The sequence below is a fragment of the Prinia subflava genome, chromosome 8, assembly GCF_021018805.1.
Source record: "Prinia subflava isolate CZ2003 ecotype Zambia chromosome 8, Cam_Psub_1.2, whole genome shotgun sequence".
Taxonomy (NCBI): Eukaryota; Metazoa; Chordata; class Aves; order Passeriformes; family Cisticolidae; genus Prinia; species Prinia subflava.
The window spans coordinates 29,389,838-29,409,426 of record NC_086254.1 but is presented as its reverse complement, the minus strand read 5'-3'; the positions used below and the strand labels follow the sequence as shown (position 1 = coordinate 29,409,426).

The 19,589-nt window shown below is 56.6% G+C and overlaps 1 protein-coding gene across 5 annotated transcripts; it reads left to right on the top strand.

Moving 5' to 3' along the window:
- Positions 1 to 704: 704 nt before the first annotated feature.
- BCL2L1 (BCL2 like 1) lies at positions 705 to 19,238 on the top strand. 5 transcript variants are annotated; one of them, XM_063404456.1, is made up of 3 exons: positions 705 to 858; positions 1,838 to 2,500; positions 17,483 to 19,238. In XM_063404456.1, the coding sequence occupies exons 2-3, from the start codon at positions 1,946 to 1,948 to the stop codon at positions 17,618 to 17,620; spliced, it is 693 nt and encodes a 230-aa protein (XP_063260526.1). In that variant the 5' UTR covers positions 705 to 858; positions 1,838 to 1,945; the 3' UTR covers positions 17,621 to 19,238. The 5 variants fall into 5 exon arrangements, with proteins under 5 accessions (XP_063260526.1, XP_063260530.1, XP_063260527.1 ...); XM_063404460.1 differs by lacking the exon at positions 705 to 858 and adding an exon at positions 996 to 1,020; XM_063404457.1 differs by lacking the exon at positions 705 to 858 and adding an exon at positions 1,099 to 1,243.
- The last annotated feature ends 351 nt before the right edge of the window (positions 19,239 to 19,589 follow it).

Sequence of the window (19,589 nt, the reverse complement as noted above, 5' to 3'; positions counted from 1 at the left end):
TGGAGAGCCTATCAGTGGATGGTGGGAGGGTCCTCGGTGCCAGTGTCAGCCGCGGGGCCGAGCAAGAGCCTACCGGAGCCGGCCTTTAGAATTGCGGCTGTATCAGTGCCCGCTGCCCGACTTCCAGACCAACTCTTCTAACTGCTGGGGCCGGAAGAGGCGGCTTCCGCCGCCTGGTAAGCCCAGTCAGGTTTCTTAATGCTGTGAGGAGAAAGTGCCCTTTGCACAGTGGCGTTATCGACCCCAAATACTGCATCATTTTCCCCGTGGCCTTAGAGAGGGGTGGGTAGCCAGCTGTTAACGGCGTGGCAGGCTCTGTCTGCCACAGTCGCTTTCACTGGTCCGGCACTGTCCGCATAAACCTCCCCTCATGGCCCCGCCAGGGGCTCCCCTAGGACTGTGGAGACACAAAACACCCCATGTTAGTCCCGGACTAACGTGTGAGGAGACGGCGACCTTGTCAGCGACAGGGCCGTGCCCACAGGGCGCGGCGAGAGCGAAGACCAGAGCTGACTCCGCCGCCACCGCCAGGGGGCGCCAGAGCTCCACTCTCCGCCCGGCATCTTCGCGCCTGCGCACCGGCACAGCCGGCACGGCGCGTGCGCATTGTGCCCTCGCGCCGTCCAACCGACGCTCCTCGCCCAGCCTCGAGGCGCCGTGCGCACGCGCACCGCCCAGCTGCTGCCCCCTCCCACCCTACCGCACCCCCCCGGCCGCTCGGCGGGCGATGTGGAAGGAGTCCCGGGACTGCTGACCGGGCCGAGGCCCGGCGGGGCTCCCGGCGACCTCTGGCGTCGCTGGCAGCCGGGCCCGCGCGGCAGAGCCGGGAAGGACACGGACCCTCTGTCCGGCGGTGAGGTGAGGGGCGGGGTAGGGTAAACCTTGAGTGACGCGGGGCTCAGCCAAAGGGAGAGGGCGCTGCCGGGCCCCCGCCCCTCGTTGCTCTCCTGGCCGCTGATTGGCTGGCGTATCGCACGCGCGGGCGCCGTGTCGGCCTTCGTACGCGGCCCCGCCCCCCAGGTACGGCGACCGGTGGGGCCGTCCGGGGACCTGGGGGGGGCGATCCGGTGACTGGGGAGGGGGTGGCTCGGGGGTCTGGGGGAAGCGGTCCGGCGGTGGAGGAGCAGCCCGGTGGCCGGGAGGACCGGCTACCCCCTGCGGCGCTCCCGCCTGCCGCAGCCCGGCGTGTCACCGTCCCGGCGCCAGCGGCAGCGCGCCGCTAACCGGGACTGGAATCGCTCCCGTAAGGACGCAGGGCCGTGTGGCGGCACCCCCGGTGGCGAGCGCTCGCCGGTTTTGAGCGGGTTATCTTCTCCGCCTGCGGGGAGTGAGAGGCTTCGGAGCGGCGGGGGCTGCGGTTACCGTCAAACCGGGCCCTCTTGGGGCTGCCGTGATCCTTGGGTAGCGCTGCCCGCCCGCTGCCGTCGCTGCAGCCGTTGGGTAACGCCGGCGGAGGGGGCGGGGGCGCCGGGCCCTTTAACGGGCGGGGCGAGGCGGGGGCGGTGCTGTCGCGGTCCGGGCCGACCCGAAGCTTCAGCAGAACAAGAACCGCCTCCGCCCCGGCCCGCAGCCGGCCTGCCAGGCGCAGCCCGCACCCGGTGAGATCTGGGGTCTGCTCGGAGCGAGCCTGGGGATCCCCGGGGCTCGAGGGTTTGCGGGGAAGGGGGTGTTGTGGTCGGTTCTCCGTGCGGCTTCAATCTGGTGGCCCTGAGCCTCGGCGTAGAGCTGCGGGGTGATCTCAGTATAATGATAAGCTATCGGTGGTAATGGCGCGGGTGCATCTAAGAGCTGTGGTGGCATTAACCGTTTCGGTGCCTCTCTCCTCCTCTGTGCTAAGGTCAGATGTTTCCATCGGTCGGGAAGAGGAGTGGAGTCGGGACCTGCTAAGTGTTGATCTGCTTGTGCTCCGGACCATGGACTCATTGAGGCCGTCCCAGGTGTGAAAATGTACAGCAGTAACCGGGAGTTAGTGATTGACTTTGTTTCCTACAAGCTCTCACAGAAAGGATACAGCTGGAGTCAGCTGGAGGAGGAAGATGAGAACAGGACTGACTTTGCAGGGGAGGAGGACGAGATGGATGGCGTCCTCAACGGGAGCCCCTCCTGGCACGCGCCTACCAGCCACATAGTGAATGGAGCCACCGTGCACCAGAGCAGCCTCGAAGCCCATGAGATCCGTCGAGCAGCCGACGTGAGGCAGGCACTGAGGGAGGCGGGGGATGAGTTTGAGCTGAGGTACCGGCGGGCGTTCAGCGACCTCACTTCCCAGCTCCACATCACCCCCAGCACAGCGTATCAGAGCTTTGAGCAGGTAGTGAACGAACTGTTCCGCGATGGAGTGAACTGGGGCCGCATCGTGGCTTTCTTCTCTTTCGGAGGAGCCTTGTGCGTGGAGAGCGTTGTTAAGGAGATGCGGGTATTGGTGAAACGCATCGTGTCTTGGATGACCACGTACTTGACCGACCACTTAGATCCCTGGATCCAGGAGAATGGCGGATGGGTAAGAACACCTCTCTGTGGTGGGGGTTGGCTGCCCGTGCCCTCCCTCTCTCCAGGCTGGCAGTGGGGCCGGTCAAACCGGAGCACAGCTCTCTGCAGTGTTTGTGCTAGAGCTTGTCCTACCTCTTGCAGGGAGCATAAAGGGGTGTGTGGTCTTGCCCTCTGTGCTTTTAACACACTGTCCCCAAGAGGGTCAGCCACCATGTCGACACAAACAGTTTGTGCTTAGGTATATTTTTCTCCATCCCTGCTTTTTCTCCTGCTCCCTGGATGTTATGTAAAAGACCTGTTTTTCCAAGAGCCTTTGGAAATCTAATGTCATCCAAGCTTGTTCTTCAAGCGGAGCCCTGCCTCTGGGGCATATTCCCGTGTCATTAACAGCAGGGAGTGGAGCTTCCTCCTCTCCACGGCAGTGGTGGGCTGGCTGGTGGTTTGCCAAGGTAGCAGCTACTTCTTCATTCTGGAAACAGCACTTGCCTTGCTCATGGTGAAGTGAATCCCACAGCAGATCCCGGTGGGTGGGTGGGCGGGCTTCTGTGACTGTGTGAGCTGCTGTGGTGGGAGCTAGGGCCGAGGTGGAGGCAACCTCTGTGCTGGGGAGCTGCTAAGCCCGCAGCTGCTTTTCCCTTGGCAGGGAGCAGTGCTCCCAGCTGCCCCAGCAGCAAACCCTGGGAGCTCTCAGTGGTGAGGTATTAACATGAATAAGCATTTCTTCAGGAAGCATTCTTGAAATGCCGGGTCCGGCTGTGCAGTGCAGCCTGGGACTGCCGGCGGGAGGTATATGACCTACAGATGTCTGAGTTTTCATTTGGCTTCTGCATCTTAGTGATTCCCTGCTGGTGTAACCTTTACCGGTTCCCACTGGAAAGAGTTCATGCTGTCAGGCATTGGCATCTAAACAGTGGGGAATTGCCTCCTTGCTGAGAGCTGAGGCCTCTCGGCCCCCTTCAGTTCACAGTCCATCGGCAGAGCCCAGCATTTTGGGAAGGGGACAGAAGCCTTTGAGCCCAGCATTGTGCTCTGCACCCTCCTGACAGAGAAGAGGCTCTCCCCAGCTCCCTGTGCCTGGCCAGCAGTGCTGGGGACCCTGGAGAAGAAGGGGAGCTGGTGCACCCAAGGAGAGGGAGCCGGTTCAGGAAGGGTGAAGGAATTCCAGGAATGTAACCGCCCTGGGGCACTGCCTGGGTGGGGCTGCTCAGGCAAGGAGAGGAGCTTGGTTTTGATTAATAACCCAGGATCTGCTGGCCATTTCATCTGGCTGTATGTGGCCCATTAGCACTCTCATCCTGCAGATAACCCTGGCCAAATACAGGGTTCTTTCCCCCTCCCTCTGCTTTTGGCTTTTAGAGCCACAGATTAGTCTTGGAATTAAGTGATCAAACTGAGGTTTCCAAGCTAGTGTGGCTGTTGCTGTTAGTGACGGATTGGGCTGTATCCTGGAGACCTAGGCGATAATGCAATCTGATTTTTTGTAAATGAACTCTCTGGGGGATTTAGATTAAATCACTGGTGGAAAATCACTGGTCCCTGCTTGAGGGGAATGAAACACCTCCTCCCTCTGTTCCCCACCCCCAACCATCACAACTCAGACTCTTCAATTTTTTTGTGTCTGTCTCTAAATTAATTGTTTGGAACAAATATTTGTTCAACAGATTGCGGAAGGGTCAGGACTCCTCTCTATCTGACCCGCCCACCAGCTCTCGCTTTGAAAAGCGCCGGTTCCCACTCAGGGGACCGCCTTGCTCTCTTGTTCTAACCTTGAACCGGGCTTTTAACTTCCCTGCCCAGGTTGTGCCGCTGCCTGGGCTGTGCTGGGAGCTGAATGGAAGCCAGGCAGGATGGTGAAGGACAGAATGTGGGGAATCCACACCACCAGCCATCAAAATACCAGTGCTGGGCAGTGTTGTTGCTGCTAGCCTGTTGCAAACCCTGAGTACTCGTTTGACATCTTGGCTGTAGCTTTCTTCCACTCCCAGCTTTCATCATGTCCCTTCCTGGAGGCAGCCATGCCCCTCCATACCAAGGGACAGAGGCCATAAGAGCTCCCGAGTGCCTGACGTGTGGGGTGTGCGTGGGGATGCTTTGCTTTCCTTCACTCTCGCGCGATTCCAGCTGCAGGGAGAAAGCCGCTGGCCTTCTGCCAGCTCTCCCTGCAAGAGGAGTGCCACCCTGCCCTGGCTGTGATGGAGCCATCCCTCTCCTGCCGCCCTGTTTGCACAGGGAGTCTGTTTGGTGCACTGGAGCTGTTAGAGCCTGTCCCGTTCAAACAAAGCACTCCCAAGAGGTGCAGCAGGCAGGTCCTGGTGAGAAAGATGCAAGTTCTGGCAGGCCTGCTTGGCAGGGCCCAGGTGGTGTATGTTTTGGAGCACTACAGCACTTCTCTTCCTGGAAAGCCCCTCTGAAAGAGGGAAGAAGCATGGCTCCATAACAAGTGCTGCACAGCCCAGTTGTGTAGGAAGCTCTGTTTCATTCCCCACCAGTGGAACAAAGGCAGCATAGGAGGACCATGGAGTGCAGGTGCCTTTGGAGGCTGCTGTGTGCTGGGCTGTAGTAGTTCTCTTGAGAAACCAAGTTTGAGGTAAGGGGAAATGGTAAATCTTGCTTCATATAACATAGGAGTGTTTTGTCACATTTACTGGCTCTGCCTTGGTTTGCCCTCCACTCTGCTATCTGGCACTGGGAAAACAAACAAACAAGAACAACCCAAGGGGAACATTTAATAACCAGCCAGAAGAGAGCTGCTGCCTTGGCAAGCCATCACATCCAAAAAGGAGGCTTTCCTGGGGCACTTGCTTTGACCAGGACCAGGTCCCACTAGCTGTGAAGTTGAAATGGTGATGCCAGTGGGGACTGGGAGTCGTGGAGGGAGAAATCTGGTGAGTGGGAAGGAAGGAGGGGCAAGCATAGGGTAAATGGGAGAGAGCCTGGCAGGCAGAGATGCACTGACCGTGCTTAATCTGTTTGAGAAAGGAAAGTGAGCAGTAGTTCCTGCCTGGCTGTGACCCTCCAGTGCATGACAGCTTTTCTTTCAAGGCTGAATCCACATTCAGAGTGGGATTTTAAGGAGGGTTTTCTGGATGGGCTTGGAGTTAGATCTGTGGCTATAGAGTCAAGAGGTTTGTGGGGCATATGGTGGGGACCAGCATGAAGGGGCTTTGTCAGGCTAGAACTGAAAGCAAATAGCATCTTTAGCACCAGTCTGTGATACGTGAATCCCAAAACAAACTGTACTGGGCTAATGGAGAATGAACTACTTCTAGCTCAGTGCTTCCTGGGTTCTCAGCTGACCCAGGGCACACAGGACTTGATGTGCTGGGACATGTGTTGTGTCACCCTGCAGTGGACTAGAAGCTTGTGATTCTCTTTGGGGAAAACCCTTTGAAGATGTCAATATAGCAAGCTCATTTTTATCTTTTAATTTTTTTTTTCTGAATGGTAGGAAATGACTCAGCCTGTGTCATATGACAGCACACAGCTGGGATTTCGTCCTGTGTTCCAGGCTCCTCAATGGTTTCAGGCTGAGAGTTAGACTTTGATTCTCAGCTCTTTGGAAATGCTTTTTGGCCTTGTGCCTTGTGTCCCAGGTGTACTGCACAAGCTGCCCCTGCCACTACCACATTTCCTGGTAGTGTGGTTTGCCAGGGTTCTGCCCTTCTGAGTGTTACAGGCTGGGTTTCGGGGATCCCCAGCACTTCTAATCCTGTTTGAGATCACAGCCATCCATTCCACGTGGTGGTCAACGTGCAGCAGAAGTGACTCAGTGGAAGTGACTGAGCATAGCCAAGGCCATGCTTTGTGGTCTTGAAGATGAATCCTATGGCTTCATCTCAGGCTGAGAGAATTGGGGTTGTTCAGCCTGGAGAAGAGAGAGCTCCCTGCCAGTGCCTGAAGAGGCTCCAGCAGAGCTGGAGGGAGACTTTGGACAAGGGCGTGGAGTGACAGGGCAAGGGGGAATTCCTCCCCACTGACAGAATGTAGAGTTAGATTGGATATTAGGAAGGTTCCCTGCCCTGTGAGATTTATGAGACACTGGCATAGGTTGCCCAGTGAAGCTGTGGCTCCCCCATCCCTGGAATGTTCATTGTCAGGTTGGATGGGGCTTTGAGCAACCTGGTATCTGGTGCTCAGCTGTACTATTGCATTGCACTTTGTCCTTGGTAATTATTTTACAGCCTTGATCCCTTGCAGCTGAGACGAAGGCCTCATTGTCATCACTTGCATGGGGTGAAAAAACTACTGTCCTCCTGCCAGTGGGGTTTCCCATGTCCCTTCTCAGTCCTGGGTATTCCTCCCTGGCTGTGGGAGCTGCCAGCAGTGTCCTGGCTCAGGCTGTCCTGCCTGGAGCAACCAGCCCAGGTAGCTGTATCCTCACTGACTGCTGGAGATCTGGGCTCAGCCTGCAGATCCCTGGCAGCTCCTCACCCAGCCTTCGACCTGGGAGGCTTTTCTACAGTGCTCTCCAGGAAATGCCATTGGAATGACTTCCACTGCAGCTTCCTGCCCGGCCCACAGCAGCATTCCTGCCGCTAGACCAAGAGCAATGCAGAGGCTGATTTCAGAGCTTTACTCTTTACCCCCTTTACTCGTTCTCCTTCTTTGGGGCCCTGCCTGTTTTCCTTGCTGCCTCTCGGTGTGTGGTGCAGTTTGATTACGTTCCTTAGATCTGTGATTACAGCAGGCGCCTGGAAAGCCAAACTCCTGCCCTTGGCTGGCTGTGGCTCAGAGCAGCCCACTTAACCCCAGGGTCTTTGAGCGAAAGGGATAGCGTTTCCTTTGCTCCCAGGGGAGCCACTGGCAACTCTGATTCGTAAAGCACTCTGAGGCTCTTTAATCCGAAGAGCTGAGTGTCATTTAAAAAAAGACCTGTGAAATAATTAACAAACTGTTTCTTGCTGCTCTGTGTTCACAGCTGCTCTCAGTAATGTCATTCCGCCTGCTCATCCTGCTCTTGTCTGATGCTGGAGCCGGGTCCCTGGAGCGCTGCCCGGGGTCTCTCCCTGCTTCAGCAGCAGTGGGATGTCCCAGCACAGCCGAAGGGGTGGGTGGGAGCTCTCTTTTCCCCAGTGGAAGCTGCAGCTCACTGTGTGTGTCTGGGCTGCTGTGCCTGATTTCCGTGGAGCTCCGGTATGGTTTGTATACGTGGTTTCCCCCTGGGAGCAGCAACACGCCTGCAGCACACACTGAATGCAGCTGAATGGTGGTGTGGTGCTCTGAGACCTTAGCTGAAGCTGAGAAGGTTTGGTTTCCTTTGGTTTTTACCAAGCAGCTGGCGGCTGTAAGCACAGTCCCATCTTGACATTACAAGGAGTATTTCTCTAGCAGCTCTTTCCCCACGAGCTATAAAGCCGGAGTATTCCCAGGAGGAGCTGGGGGAAGGGATGGATATCAGTTGTAGAAGTGTTGCAGACCTGCTGAACCAAGAGGCGAGGGATTAATGGTGGCTTCTAGGTGGGAGCAGAAAGGGGCTGGGGGCAGCCATTCTGTCCCCTCTGGGGACCCCAGAGCAGCCGGGATGTTGACCTACCTGCTGATTCAGAGCAAAGGTATTCACTGTGGGTGGCTCTGCCTTGCAGTGGCAGGAGAGCAGCCACTCTTCTCCACCCTCTGCTCTCCTGCTCCACCCTTCTGCAAGGGAGGCTTGTTGCCCTTAAACACTATTGTTCTGAGCCACTAAAGATTAATGCCTAGAGAGGAGGGCATGAAAGGGAGTCCTCAGTGCCAGAGCACTCCTTGCTTTACTGCCCTGACCTTGAACAGGGAAACTTCCTCCTCCCTGCTCCTGACCTGGAAGGATGTGCAGAGGGATTCTTGGTGCAAGATCTCTCTGAAGTCCTGCTCCTAATCATCCTTGAGATGCCAAGAGCTCAAGTTAGGGCAACATGCATTCCAGAGGTGTGGGAGAGCTTCTCCCACAGTGCCCCCATGGAGGGGGGCAGTGGTGCAGGCTCAGGGCACGGACTGGCACCCATCATGGTCAGGGGGAGAGAAGGGTTACTCTGCCACAGCAGAACAGCCCAGCGGAACGAGGGTGCCGAGGGCTGCTGGGAGGCAGAGCCGTTAGCAGATGGCTCCAGCTGGGCTTACCGGAGAGCAGGTGTGGGTTTCGGGAGCAGCCTTTTAAGAGAGATGTCAGTTTTGAACCCGGGAGGCTCAAGGGGCTGAGCCGTAGCTGCCATAACTCGCATGCTGGGGAGCTGTGACCTAGTTGTGCTGTAGAAATGCTCGGTTTATTTTTTATTTTTAGGTATTTTGCTTATTTTATCCTCATGTTTAATTTAGGTAGCAAAAAAAGAATCGGAGGGCTGAGCAGTGCTGGGAAGGACTGCCTGCAGGCGGGAACGCCCGCTGCAGCTCCGTGCAGCCAGCATCTCTCCAGCCGCCCGTGTCTTCTCTCGGACACGTGCTCACGTGTACCAGCCCAGTGCTGTCTCTCAGGATCTCTTTAATGGGAAACCCAGTGCACTCAGCGCTGCTGCCTGCCTCCGGGGTAGCGAGGGAGGGAGGGAGGAGCGGGATTCGGAGCGTTAACCAGAGAGGCTCCCGTGGCCACAGGGACTGTTTGAATGTTGTGCTGTAACTGGTCTGCCTTCCCTCTGCTGCTGGGAGCAGGAAGCTGGGGGAGCTTGGTGTTTCAGGGGCTTTGGGCTGGTTACTTTTTAGACTGCTGCTTGCCTCTGCACTGGCACAGCGTGCCCAGGGAAGGGTAATGGGCTGTATCTGCAAAGAGGGAAGTTTCAGGGGGTTGTGTGATTCCCTTGGGGAGAGCTGTTTGAATTTATTGCATTATCCTCCTTCCTGCTCAAGCTTGTGTTTCAGCTGTGTCTGCAGACGTAGCTGCTGATTTAAGTAGATCCAATTAGTAGCTAGCTCCTGGCATCAGTATCCTGCTTGGGGAGATGAGCCCTGGAGATGAGGAGCCTCCAGTGGGAGCAGGGCTGAGCTCAGCCTTTCAGCCACCATTCCCGATCTAGGATGGACCCAGAGTTCCCCAGCTCACAGCCCTGCACCTGAGCTTAGAAGGAAACTGAGGCAGGTGTCCTGCTCTGTGCTCTGCCTGGCCAAGAACAAAGAGCAGGCAGGTTCTCCCTACCTGGTTCCTACCGCTGCCAGACAGGTGCTCTTAGGAGTGAAATCAAATACTCCAAAACGTGACAAGCTGGCAGCAGGCAGGGCTTTGGGGCAGGACCTGGAGCTGCTCACACTGGCACTGTGCAAGGGGCCTATGGTCAGAGCCATGCAGTGACCTGGCTCTTGGGGTAGGACTCGAAAGGGAGCTGTTGGAACTGGGTGCTTCCTGAAGGAGCACGGAAGGGTTTTCTTCTCTGGAGGATGAAAGGCTCTTTGTGAAGCTGAGAAGAGATCTAGGCTGGCATGGAGCTTGTTTGGTTTGAATGCAGCTCGTGCCACGATCAGGTGGAGCAGGACAGCTGTCTGCATTGCTTCTCTTAACCGTACCTGTCCCACTTGCCATCTCCCTGATTTGTGCCACCATTGAGGCTGAAAAAGATGGGGACACTACTAGTATTGTGCAGGGTCTGGTGGCAGTACGTGGCATTAATCTCTGTGTATGACTCGTGGTGAGCTGGCTCAGGGTTTGGGCTGGGATGTGGGTGCTGGGTGTGTGTGTGGCCCTGGGTGACATATGACTTACATGTGGAGAAAATGAGGTGTTGCTACCTGTAAATCAACCATCATGGAGGGCTGCAAGTGCCTCCATCCTATGCTTGTATTGCTCACCAGTGTATTAAACTTGCTGGAGAGCTAATGTCTTTTAATAGAGCAACTGACCTCATTTAGAAGCTTCCACTGCACCAGCCAGTGATTATTTCATGCAGCAACATGCATGGAGGAGCCCAGGGCAGAGCACAAAGTCTCCTTCTCATGCTGCACTGCTCTTTCTCGCGTTTGCTGCATCAGCTGCCTACTGTGCTTCCTGCCCTCAAGTCAGCAAGGATTTTGCTAAAAGGGACTTTGTGGCTTGAATCATTTGAGATTTTATGGAACTAACAGGAAGTGAAAACAGAATGAGCACATCTTCCTCCTCTTCCTGCACCTCCACCCTTTCCCCTTTTTCATTCAAGTGGCATGTAAGAATTACAGCAGCCTCGTGAGGTGCTGGGGCTGAAGTGGGAAGTGGTAAAGCTTGGCTGTTGCTCCTCCAGGATGCTGGTGGACGAGTGGCTGAGGCAGGAGAACCAGGCAGCTCTTCCCCAGGATCCGTCTCCTCTGGGGACCATCCCTGCACCCAGCCTGGCTTCCTTGAGCCGTGGTAACACCAACATTTCCTGTGGGGTGGGTTTGGTGAGGCTCACGGTGCGGATGAGGACCAGGAAGGGCTGTCAGCATCGCCCACTCATCCCCTGGCAGGAGGGAACGTGGCTCAGCAGCCGGGCACACGTGAGCATGGCACGTCTCCCCGGCACAGGTTTCCCCACGGTTACACAAGGGCACGATTGCACAGGAGCTCTGACGTCCAGGAAGAGCAATGACAAGGTGAAAATTGAGCTCTGTTCCCGGAGTGCTGGTGGCCCTGCTGAGGTGCTGTCCGGCACAGCAAGCTGGCCACGGCTCTCTGCTCCTGGCCCCGCGGGCAGCAGATAACCGGGACATGAAATCAGGAGCTTTCCCTGCCCCCAGAGCGCGCCCCTCGCACAAAGGCTGCTCTGCTGCGGGGCTCAGACACCATCTGTCCGGTGGGGAGAAGCATCAGAGAGACCGTCTTTCCTCGGACTATTCCACTTAATGCCCTTTGGAAAACAATCCCATTCCCAGCAGGTGCTAATCTCTTGAGTGGATCCGGCTCAGCCAATGTGTTCTTCGCTGTGCCTTTGTACCAGAGCCGTGTCTCCTGCCATCCTCGCCTGCCCTGCCGAGCGGGCCGGTGCCGGCCAGGGCTGCGGCACCTTTGGGAGCCCTCAGCCTGGTTAGCTCTGGGAGGAACACTGATGAAAGATGGATGCAAGTGGATTAGTCATTCACATCGTCTCCGGCTTTAATACACATGAATGTTTCAGCAGATTTCTGGAACGGAGAGTGTAATTCCCTGCTCTCCATCTCGTGCTGTGCACAGCAGTCTCCTGGGGCAGGGACGGGGGTTACAGCTGTCACCGTAGCCTCTTTCATGTATTTGGAAAACGCTGAAATTGTGCTGAATGGTGTGGGGTTATTGCAGGTTCCCTGGAGCCGGTGATGAAACCAGTTTGACAGAAGGCTGCCGTGGCAAGGATTAGGGCTGGAATGTGCTAGTGAGGGTTTGTTTCTGCTTAGAAAAGAGCTGGCTCTGGCCTGGGCTAGGCTGGAGCCCCGCAGGTCTGTTGGGCTTTGGCCCAAGGGACAGCCTCCCTGCCGGTCCCCCCACACTGCAGCCCCACAGCAAAGCCTCAGTGAGAAAAGAAAGAACGAGGGATGTTCTTATTTGATTGAATCTTTTGAATTTATGGCTGCCTCCTTCCCAGTCGAAGGTTTCGATGACTGTCCTGGGATTTGGGCAGGGACAGCACCCCGGGGTCCACAACACCCCAGCACCAGCTCCAAGGGCAGGAAAGGCAGGAGAGGCGGTGGGTGGGTGGCATTCCCTGCCATTGTCATGGAGATCAGCAGCTGCTTCCCTGGAGGTCACCATTTGCATAACAGTTAGAGCTGAGTCGCTGGAGTATTTGCACCTGCAGCTGCTGTCCCCAGAGCCCCTTCTTCTCTCTATCTCCCAGAGCCCTTTCCCCACCCCATTCTAAGCCTGCCTGGGGTTGCTGGTGGAGACCAGTGGGGTGAAGCTGCAGATCTTCTCTGCCCGTGGAAGGGGGATTTGAACTAGATGATCTTTAGGGTCCCCTCTAACCATTCTGAGATCTGTGTTTCTCTGGGGAAGGTCAGATCTGCCTTGGATGGCAGGTTCCCTTGCCATGCTCCTGACTCAGGCGCTCACCTTGACCTCCACTGCCCAGCACTGCAGGCAGTCCTGTGACCTCTGAGTCACACTCTGTCCCTGCTGCCCTCCTTTCAGGGCTGAGAGTGGTGGGGGCCACACGTGGATACAGCACCAGGGAGAGCAGGGCAGAGGGAGAACCTCTAGGATGTCTCTTCCATTCATATCACAAAGAGACCCACAGAGCTGTGTTTACAGGATTCGCAGTGCCTTTGGGAATACTTATGTTTTCTTTTATTCTTAAAGCTCTCAGCTGCCTTTTCCCCCCTGTGCTTCACCCCCAGGTTCACATATGCCAGCCCCATGTGGTGAGCTGGCAGCCCAAAGGGGCTCTGGGAGCAGGTTGTTGTCGATGCAGGGCTTTGTTGTGGTCTGTGCTGAGCTGCTGCCTTTCTTTTTCCCTCCTTGTCTTGCTGCTCAGCACAAAACTGTTCCCAGCATCTCATTAACAAATGTCTGGTCATCCAGATGACTCTGCTCCTGGCCGGCGCTTGCTGTTAGACCTCTGAGCAGGAACACAGCTGTACTTACGGTGAAGGTAAAACAGAAACAGCCTTGTTTTCAAGGGAAACATTGCCTCGTGATGAGAATGCCTGGGTTGGGAGTCAGATGCTGTGGCTCATGCTGCTGGCTCGCACACAGCTCTGGGAACAGCACTTAACCTCCCCATAGCTCTGTCGATCCATTTGGGAACAATGCTGACTTATCTCCAGGGAGGTTCTGAGGAACCAGCTCATTTTTGATAAAGCACATCAGGATCCTTGGGTGGGAAAAGCTGTTGTGCGTGCTGAGCTGGGGGCTGGGGCTCTGTCTCACTGGGCTGGATGGGTATTGGAAGTTTCCGTGGGGAAGCTCCAAAGCTCCTGCTGGAGTCCAAGTCAAAGTTTGACCAAGTTCACCTGAATACTCCTAGTGGAGCCTGGCTCTTCTCTGCTGGTTTTCAGAGCTTTGTCCTGGTATCTCTGTGGCCTCCACACAGCTCACCCCCTTGTGCAGGGCAAGCTTTAAGCTCCAAACTGCCAGAGCCCTCCCCTCTCGGCTCTCCTGCCTCACCAGAGGCCAGATGGGAGTTTATTGCCCACATCTGCTTCCTTCACCTGCCCTCATGGCTCAGTGCCACCGAATCCTCTTTCCCCAAGTGCTGGGCCTTATCTTGAAAGAGGAACCTGCTCTGCTCAGCCTGAATGGGATCCAGCAACTGTTCTCCCTCCTGCACTGGTGAATGAAACCAACCAAATGAGAGCCTCAAATGTGAGGTGTTCCTCTTCCCAGGCCAGGATGTGAGTAGTGTCTCAGCCAGAAGTCGTACTTCTTTAGTCTGCTCTCCCACCTGAGACAGAGCATTTTAGCTCACACCTGCTCCTCTTGCCTTTTTGCCACAGGGTTATGTGCGGGCACTGGGCAGTGTTTAAATGGTTACTGCATCCCCCACAGTGCTGGATTGCAGTTTGGGGCTCTTTGAGTGTCCAGAGAACTTTTGGCACTGCAGAACCTCCCTGCCCCAGCTCTGGGGGGTGGTGGAGCCTGACTCTCCAGGTTCTCTGCATCCTGCAAGCAGCATGTGCAGCAGGAGGGAACCACTCCCTGCCCCAACTCCTCCAGCAAGTGGTGTTTTAGACTCCAACAAAAAAATGTGGATTCCTTCCCGAGCTCTGGGGAGGAGAGGCAAAGGCAGGGGATTGCCTCTTGCATAGGAATAAGATCTCTGCTTCCTCATTGCCTGCTCCAGAGCATCCTCCTCTCGGACATGTGTCAGTCACCCGGGGTGGGGAGGGGGATGTGACGGCGTTCTGGTGGAACAGCCTGTTCTCTCGGGTGGAAGAGGCCCACGGATTGAGACACTGACGTGCTGTTGCTACCACAGTCCTTGTGATCAGCTCAGGAATTCCAAATATTTCCTCTCAGATAAAGGTGACTGGGGGAGGCCAGAAATATCTGGACTTGTCTGGGCAAGCCTGAGATCCAAACACCAGGCCAGAGAGGTCAGGATCAGTCCTGGGAGTGCTGGGCTTCAGGTGCGGAGCGGCCGAGGCCCGGGATGGTGTGGGAACAGAGCAAGCTGCTTTTCCCTAACCTTCAACCCGCCCCCAGCATGGCCAGGGAGGACGTTCCTGCCTCTTTTCCCACTCCCTCTGGTCTGGGATCTGGTTCCCAGGGGACACATCTGGGATCAAGTTGTGCAGAGACTGAGCTATCACAGCTCCTAGGGTGGTTTCCTCAGGGAAGGGTAAGGCACTCTCCTCGAGTCCCCTATGGCCCCCAGCTGTGGCTCCAGCAGCTGCTGCTCCCTTCCTAAGGGAAGGAGAGGGGCTCATGTCCCCTCCCTGCCCGTGCTGGGCTCTGGCTGTGCTCCTCTCCGCCTGTAGCACCCGATAGCTCTGCGTTTACTGTGCGCCATTTATCTCTCCTTCAGCAAACACTTCCTTTTCTTGGAAGCAAGGGCTTCTTGGAACTGCCTTTCCCCAAGCTCGGCAGCACATGCCATGGAAAAAGCAGCATGGAGAACCGGCTGCCAGCCCTCCTTGGCTCCCTGCCCTGCTGAGGGGGGCCCTCTCCTGGTCCCTGCCCCACGGAGAGGCTGGGGAGATATGTGGCCCTGTCCACCATTGCAGCCTTCCTGGGCACAGTGGGGACGTCCCTGCTGTGGGTCAGGAATCTGTGGAGATGTGTGGGACTCTCAGTGGGGCCAGTCCTACTGGATCCCTGAGGAAATCAGATTTTCTGGAGAATACATCACAAGGATGCAGCTGCCTTCCTCCAGCTGAGCATTCTGCAGCCTCAGGTGCTGTGAGCAAGTGGTTGGGACATGTGTCCAAGGGAAGGACCATCCCTGGAGGGAGGGCCCTGGCACTGGGAAATCAAAACATATGGTGAGTTGGAAGAGACCCACAAGGATCATCAAGTCCAACTCCTGGCCCTGCACAGGACAGCCCAACAATCCCACCATGTGCCTGAGAGCGTGGTCCAGACACTCCTTGAACTCTGGTTCAGGCTTGGTGCCATGATCTCTGTCCTGGGGGGCCAGTTTCAATGCCCAACCAGCCTCCTGGTTAGAAAAGAACCTTTTTCTAGCATCCAGCCTAAATCTCCCCAGACACAAATGATGTAGGGGTAGTGTTTTTTAGAACTTCTGCCCCAGTTCCCTGTGCCCTCCATCCCTGCCAGCCTGCTCTCAGTTTGCTGCCACTGCCATGTACTGTCACAGCTCCATGCTCATCACCACATACCAGCAGAGGGACTTCCTGTGCCAGAATTTAAAATATCTCCTCGGGTTTGGGCTCTGCTCCTGTCCCTCTCCTGCAGCACATCACTTGTTGTTCCTTGGGTGAGTGGACTGGCAGCAAGCAGCAGCCCTTTCCCTTCTCCCTGGACAGCACCTGCCTGTGAGCTCCATCCTGCCTGTTCCTGCAGGGCCAGGACACAGTACAACACCTCCACAGATCCCGTGCCAGCTGGCAAGCATGGTGGGAAGCAAGCTGCCTTCTGCCACTCTTTGTAGGTGGTGGGAGTCATGGGAATGAGTGTCATATCCCTGAAGAGGACTCTAAGTGAGGTGGCAGCAGTGACATACCACAGAGTGAGTTAGCGAAGTCCCTGTGTCCCAACACTGCCCTTGGTTCTGTGTGTATCTCCTCATGGTCATGGGGTGTGGAAGGCAGCTGGGGGAGGTGTCTGGTGGGAGATGGAGAAGAGCTTTGGTGGCAGAGCCGGGTGCTGAGGTGCACAGCTTATCAAGGACCGGATCCCCTGTGGTGGGGAGCCCTGTGGCCATGGAGAGGGACACAGCCCAGCTCCCTGGGAGTAAGCATGCAGGTCTGCTGCACACCCTGCTTTGAAAAACTGTGTGTGAGGTGAGCTTGGTCACAGGTATTTGGCAAGGTGAGGAGATACCCTACAGGCTGTGGCCACCCTGGGGCTGTTTGTTGGGATCTGGGAGACTTGGCACTATGTTCTGTGGACGAAAGGCACCTGGATGCCAGCCATGACGTGGGCACCAAACTCCTGTAGTCCTGCGGCCGCAGGCTGTGGGCAGGTGTGGGAGGCAGAGTGCTGGCAGACCAGGCAGGCAGGAATGCTCCCCCTGCCTGCACAGAGGCCGTGGCGAGGCGTGACAGCGTCAGCCGGGCTTATCTCTGCTTTCCCAGAGCAGCCGGGTTACTGGAACCGCATTCCCTTATCAGGGAACAGGGGATCTTACTGGGAAGATGGGCTCAAGGTGTGACAGCATCGAGCCCTTGCTGACGCTGAGCTGCTGGCGATCCCTGAGCCTGGAGCTTGCAGCTTCCTCTCCGTCCAGCTGTGTGCCTTCTGCTCATCCCTGATAAACCTGAGAGATCCTGGGCCACGTGTTTCCCTGCTGCCTGCCCTGGGACCCCTCCTGCCCTGCCCTGTGTGGCTCAAGGACCCCAACAGCTCTCCTTACAGTGGGCTGAGGTCTTCCCAGCTCCTGCTGGAGATGAAGGGCTGGAGGCAGCCGGCTCGGACGAGCCGGGCCGGAGTGACTGCATTCCTGGCCAAGCCTCGTGCTTGGCCTGCTCTCCTGAAGCCGTGGGAAGGCAGTAGCTTGGCGACCCAGTGTCTGCCTTCGCCACAGGGATTCGTGAAATCCAGCTCATGTTGTGGAGTAACCTGTGAGGGCCAGGATGTGGCAACGGGAGGTGGGAGGCTCCACTGTGGACACAAAATCATTGGGAGGATGTACATTGGGCTCCTGCAGCCATGGGTGCCAACCCTGCTGCTGCTTCCACAGGCCTTAGCCAGGGAATGGAGCCCAGCGGGTTCCCACTGCAATGATTTCTATCACACTTGGATGCTAATTTTAGAGAGCCAGGAGCACGTGATGCATCCCCTGCCCTGCCCGCGTGGTGTTCTCCTTGCAAATCCTTTCTGGCATCCTCTTCTCTCATGACTGTGCTTCTCCCCTTGCCCTGTGTGCATGATTCAGAGCGAGGAAGCACAAGGCATCTGTCATCTGCCCGGTCCCCACCACCGACTTTCTGCCAGCCCTTCCCTCTGTGCTCCGCTCACACCCCTGTGCTCACCACCCTCCTCTTTCCACAGGAGCGCTTTGTGGACCTCTATGGGAATGATGCTGCTGCCGAGGTGAGGAAAGGCCAGGAGACCTTCAACAAATGGCTCCTGACCGGGGCGACGGTGGCCGGAGTGCTTCTGCTGGGATCCCTGCTGAGCCGCAAGTGAGCCGCCACCGAGCCCCCACAGCCCGGCCGGCTGCGCCTTCACCACCACATCCACTACACTCCGCTCCCGAGCACCACCATGGCACAGGGCAGCCCTCCACCCCGGCTGAGCACCCTGCTCCGTGGAGTTCCCTCCCTCGTGCCGCCAGCTCCTTTTGTTGTAGCCCGTCTTATTTACTGTTCCGTTGTGTTTTAAAGGCGCTGAGGCCAATGCAGCACTTCAGCCACCAGCTCCCAGCACTGGGAGATCCAGGCAGCTGGGGGGGGCACAGGCTAGAAGGTGTCCCAGCCCTGCAGGGTTCTCTAAATAATTTGGAAGAGAATAAACAGACTTATTTTTGCATGTGTGAGTGCGTGCGTGTGTGTAGATGTGTCACTAATATAAAGTTCCCCAGCCAGAGCAAGGGTCAGGCTCCATGCCCCCGTCTCTGGCATGCTCAGGCACCAGGAAGAGGCAGGCTGCCTAGAGGGATGGAGCTTCCCTGCAGCATCCCTATCCTGTCCTTGCTTCTCCACTCAGAGTTCATCCCTGTGGCAGGGGGAGCAGGAGGAAGAGGCAGAGGCCAGGAGTAAGAAGCTCTGCCCTTGGTCAGCCCCACGTGAATTCATTTCTCCCCACATAGTCAGTTGCTGGGAGCTGTGGCCTGTCCCAGATTAGGATGGTGTGCCAGGCCCAGGGCTGTGCGTGGTTTGAAGGTTCTTTGTCCTCTTCCTTCTCCTCACTCCTGATGTAGATGGCTGTGGGACAGTGCTCATCCCTTCCCAGCCTGCTTCTCTGGGCTGGCGAAGGAAGCAGGCAGAAGAGGGGGAGAGTGCATATCCCTGGCACAAGGGGCTTTGCAGAGAGCTGGGGCTGTGGTGTCCAGGAATCCAGAGCTGGGATTTGGAAGGGTCAGGGGAAGCACCTTCACAGGGGTGGCAAAGCCCAGGGAGCAGATGATTCACGGGATGAGTGGGGAAGCAAGCCCAGGGGAGATAGGAGTGAGAGCTGGCACTGGCTGAGAGCCATCTCCACCTCTAGAGAGCCTCTCTGGGGACAATAGGAGCTGTTGGCCTCTCCACTGCTGTCTCACATGTTCCCAGTCCCGTAGTGCAGGCAGATCCCTATCCCCATGCGTGGCTGTGACGGCTGCATGCAGTGACTGAGGTGTCTGGCTTCCCTCCCACTCATCCCCATGCTGCTCCTTCTGCTGCTGGAGCAGGGAACCTCCAGCCTTTGAGCTGAAATTAGCTTCCAGAATAAACGCCCTCATCCTTCGGAGCCCACCACGGGCAGACACAGCTGTCCACAGCTTGTCCGTGTACATACGTCCCGCGCTCTGCTGTACATATATGAGTAGTTTTTAATTCATTTGTGAATACTATTAATGCTATTTTTGTTATCTTGTCTGTCCGTATTTATGTGTGGGACCGTGCTCCCTTGCAGAGGCCAAGCTGGGATGGAGGTGGGGGGAGAACCGGAGGCTCCTGGGGGGCTCACTTGGCCACTGAGCACGGACTCGGGCTCCTCCTGTGGGACCCGCTCAGATCCCGCATGGGGAGCTCGAGGATTAGCATTAGCCCATTGAGCGCTTCGGTTTGCAGGTGGAGGTGAATCCACAAATAAATTTGTCATTCAAGCTGCTGGTGGTGCTGTGGTCTTTGCAATCATTGGGAATTTGAACAACTTTGGACCCAAAGGAGATGGCTTCAGTGAGATGGATGGATGGATGGATGGATGGATGGATGGATGGATGGATGGATGGATGGATGGATGGATGGATGGATGGATGGATGAGGTCCTGTCTCTGCACAGGGTTGGGGTGCTCCAAGGGCAGTGTTCTGTGGTCCAGGGGAATGGTGGTGAGGTGGTGGGGTGGGTGGCACTAAGGGGGTGATGGGGACAGGAGAGCCCAGGGCAGGCTCTAAGCTGGGCTAGGGGTGCTGGTTTTGGGGACATGGGCTCAGCACCCACAGTCACGTTGGGAGGA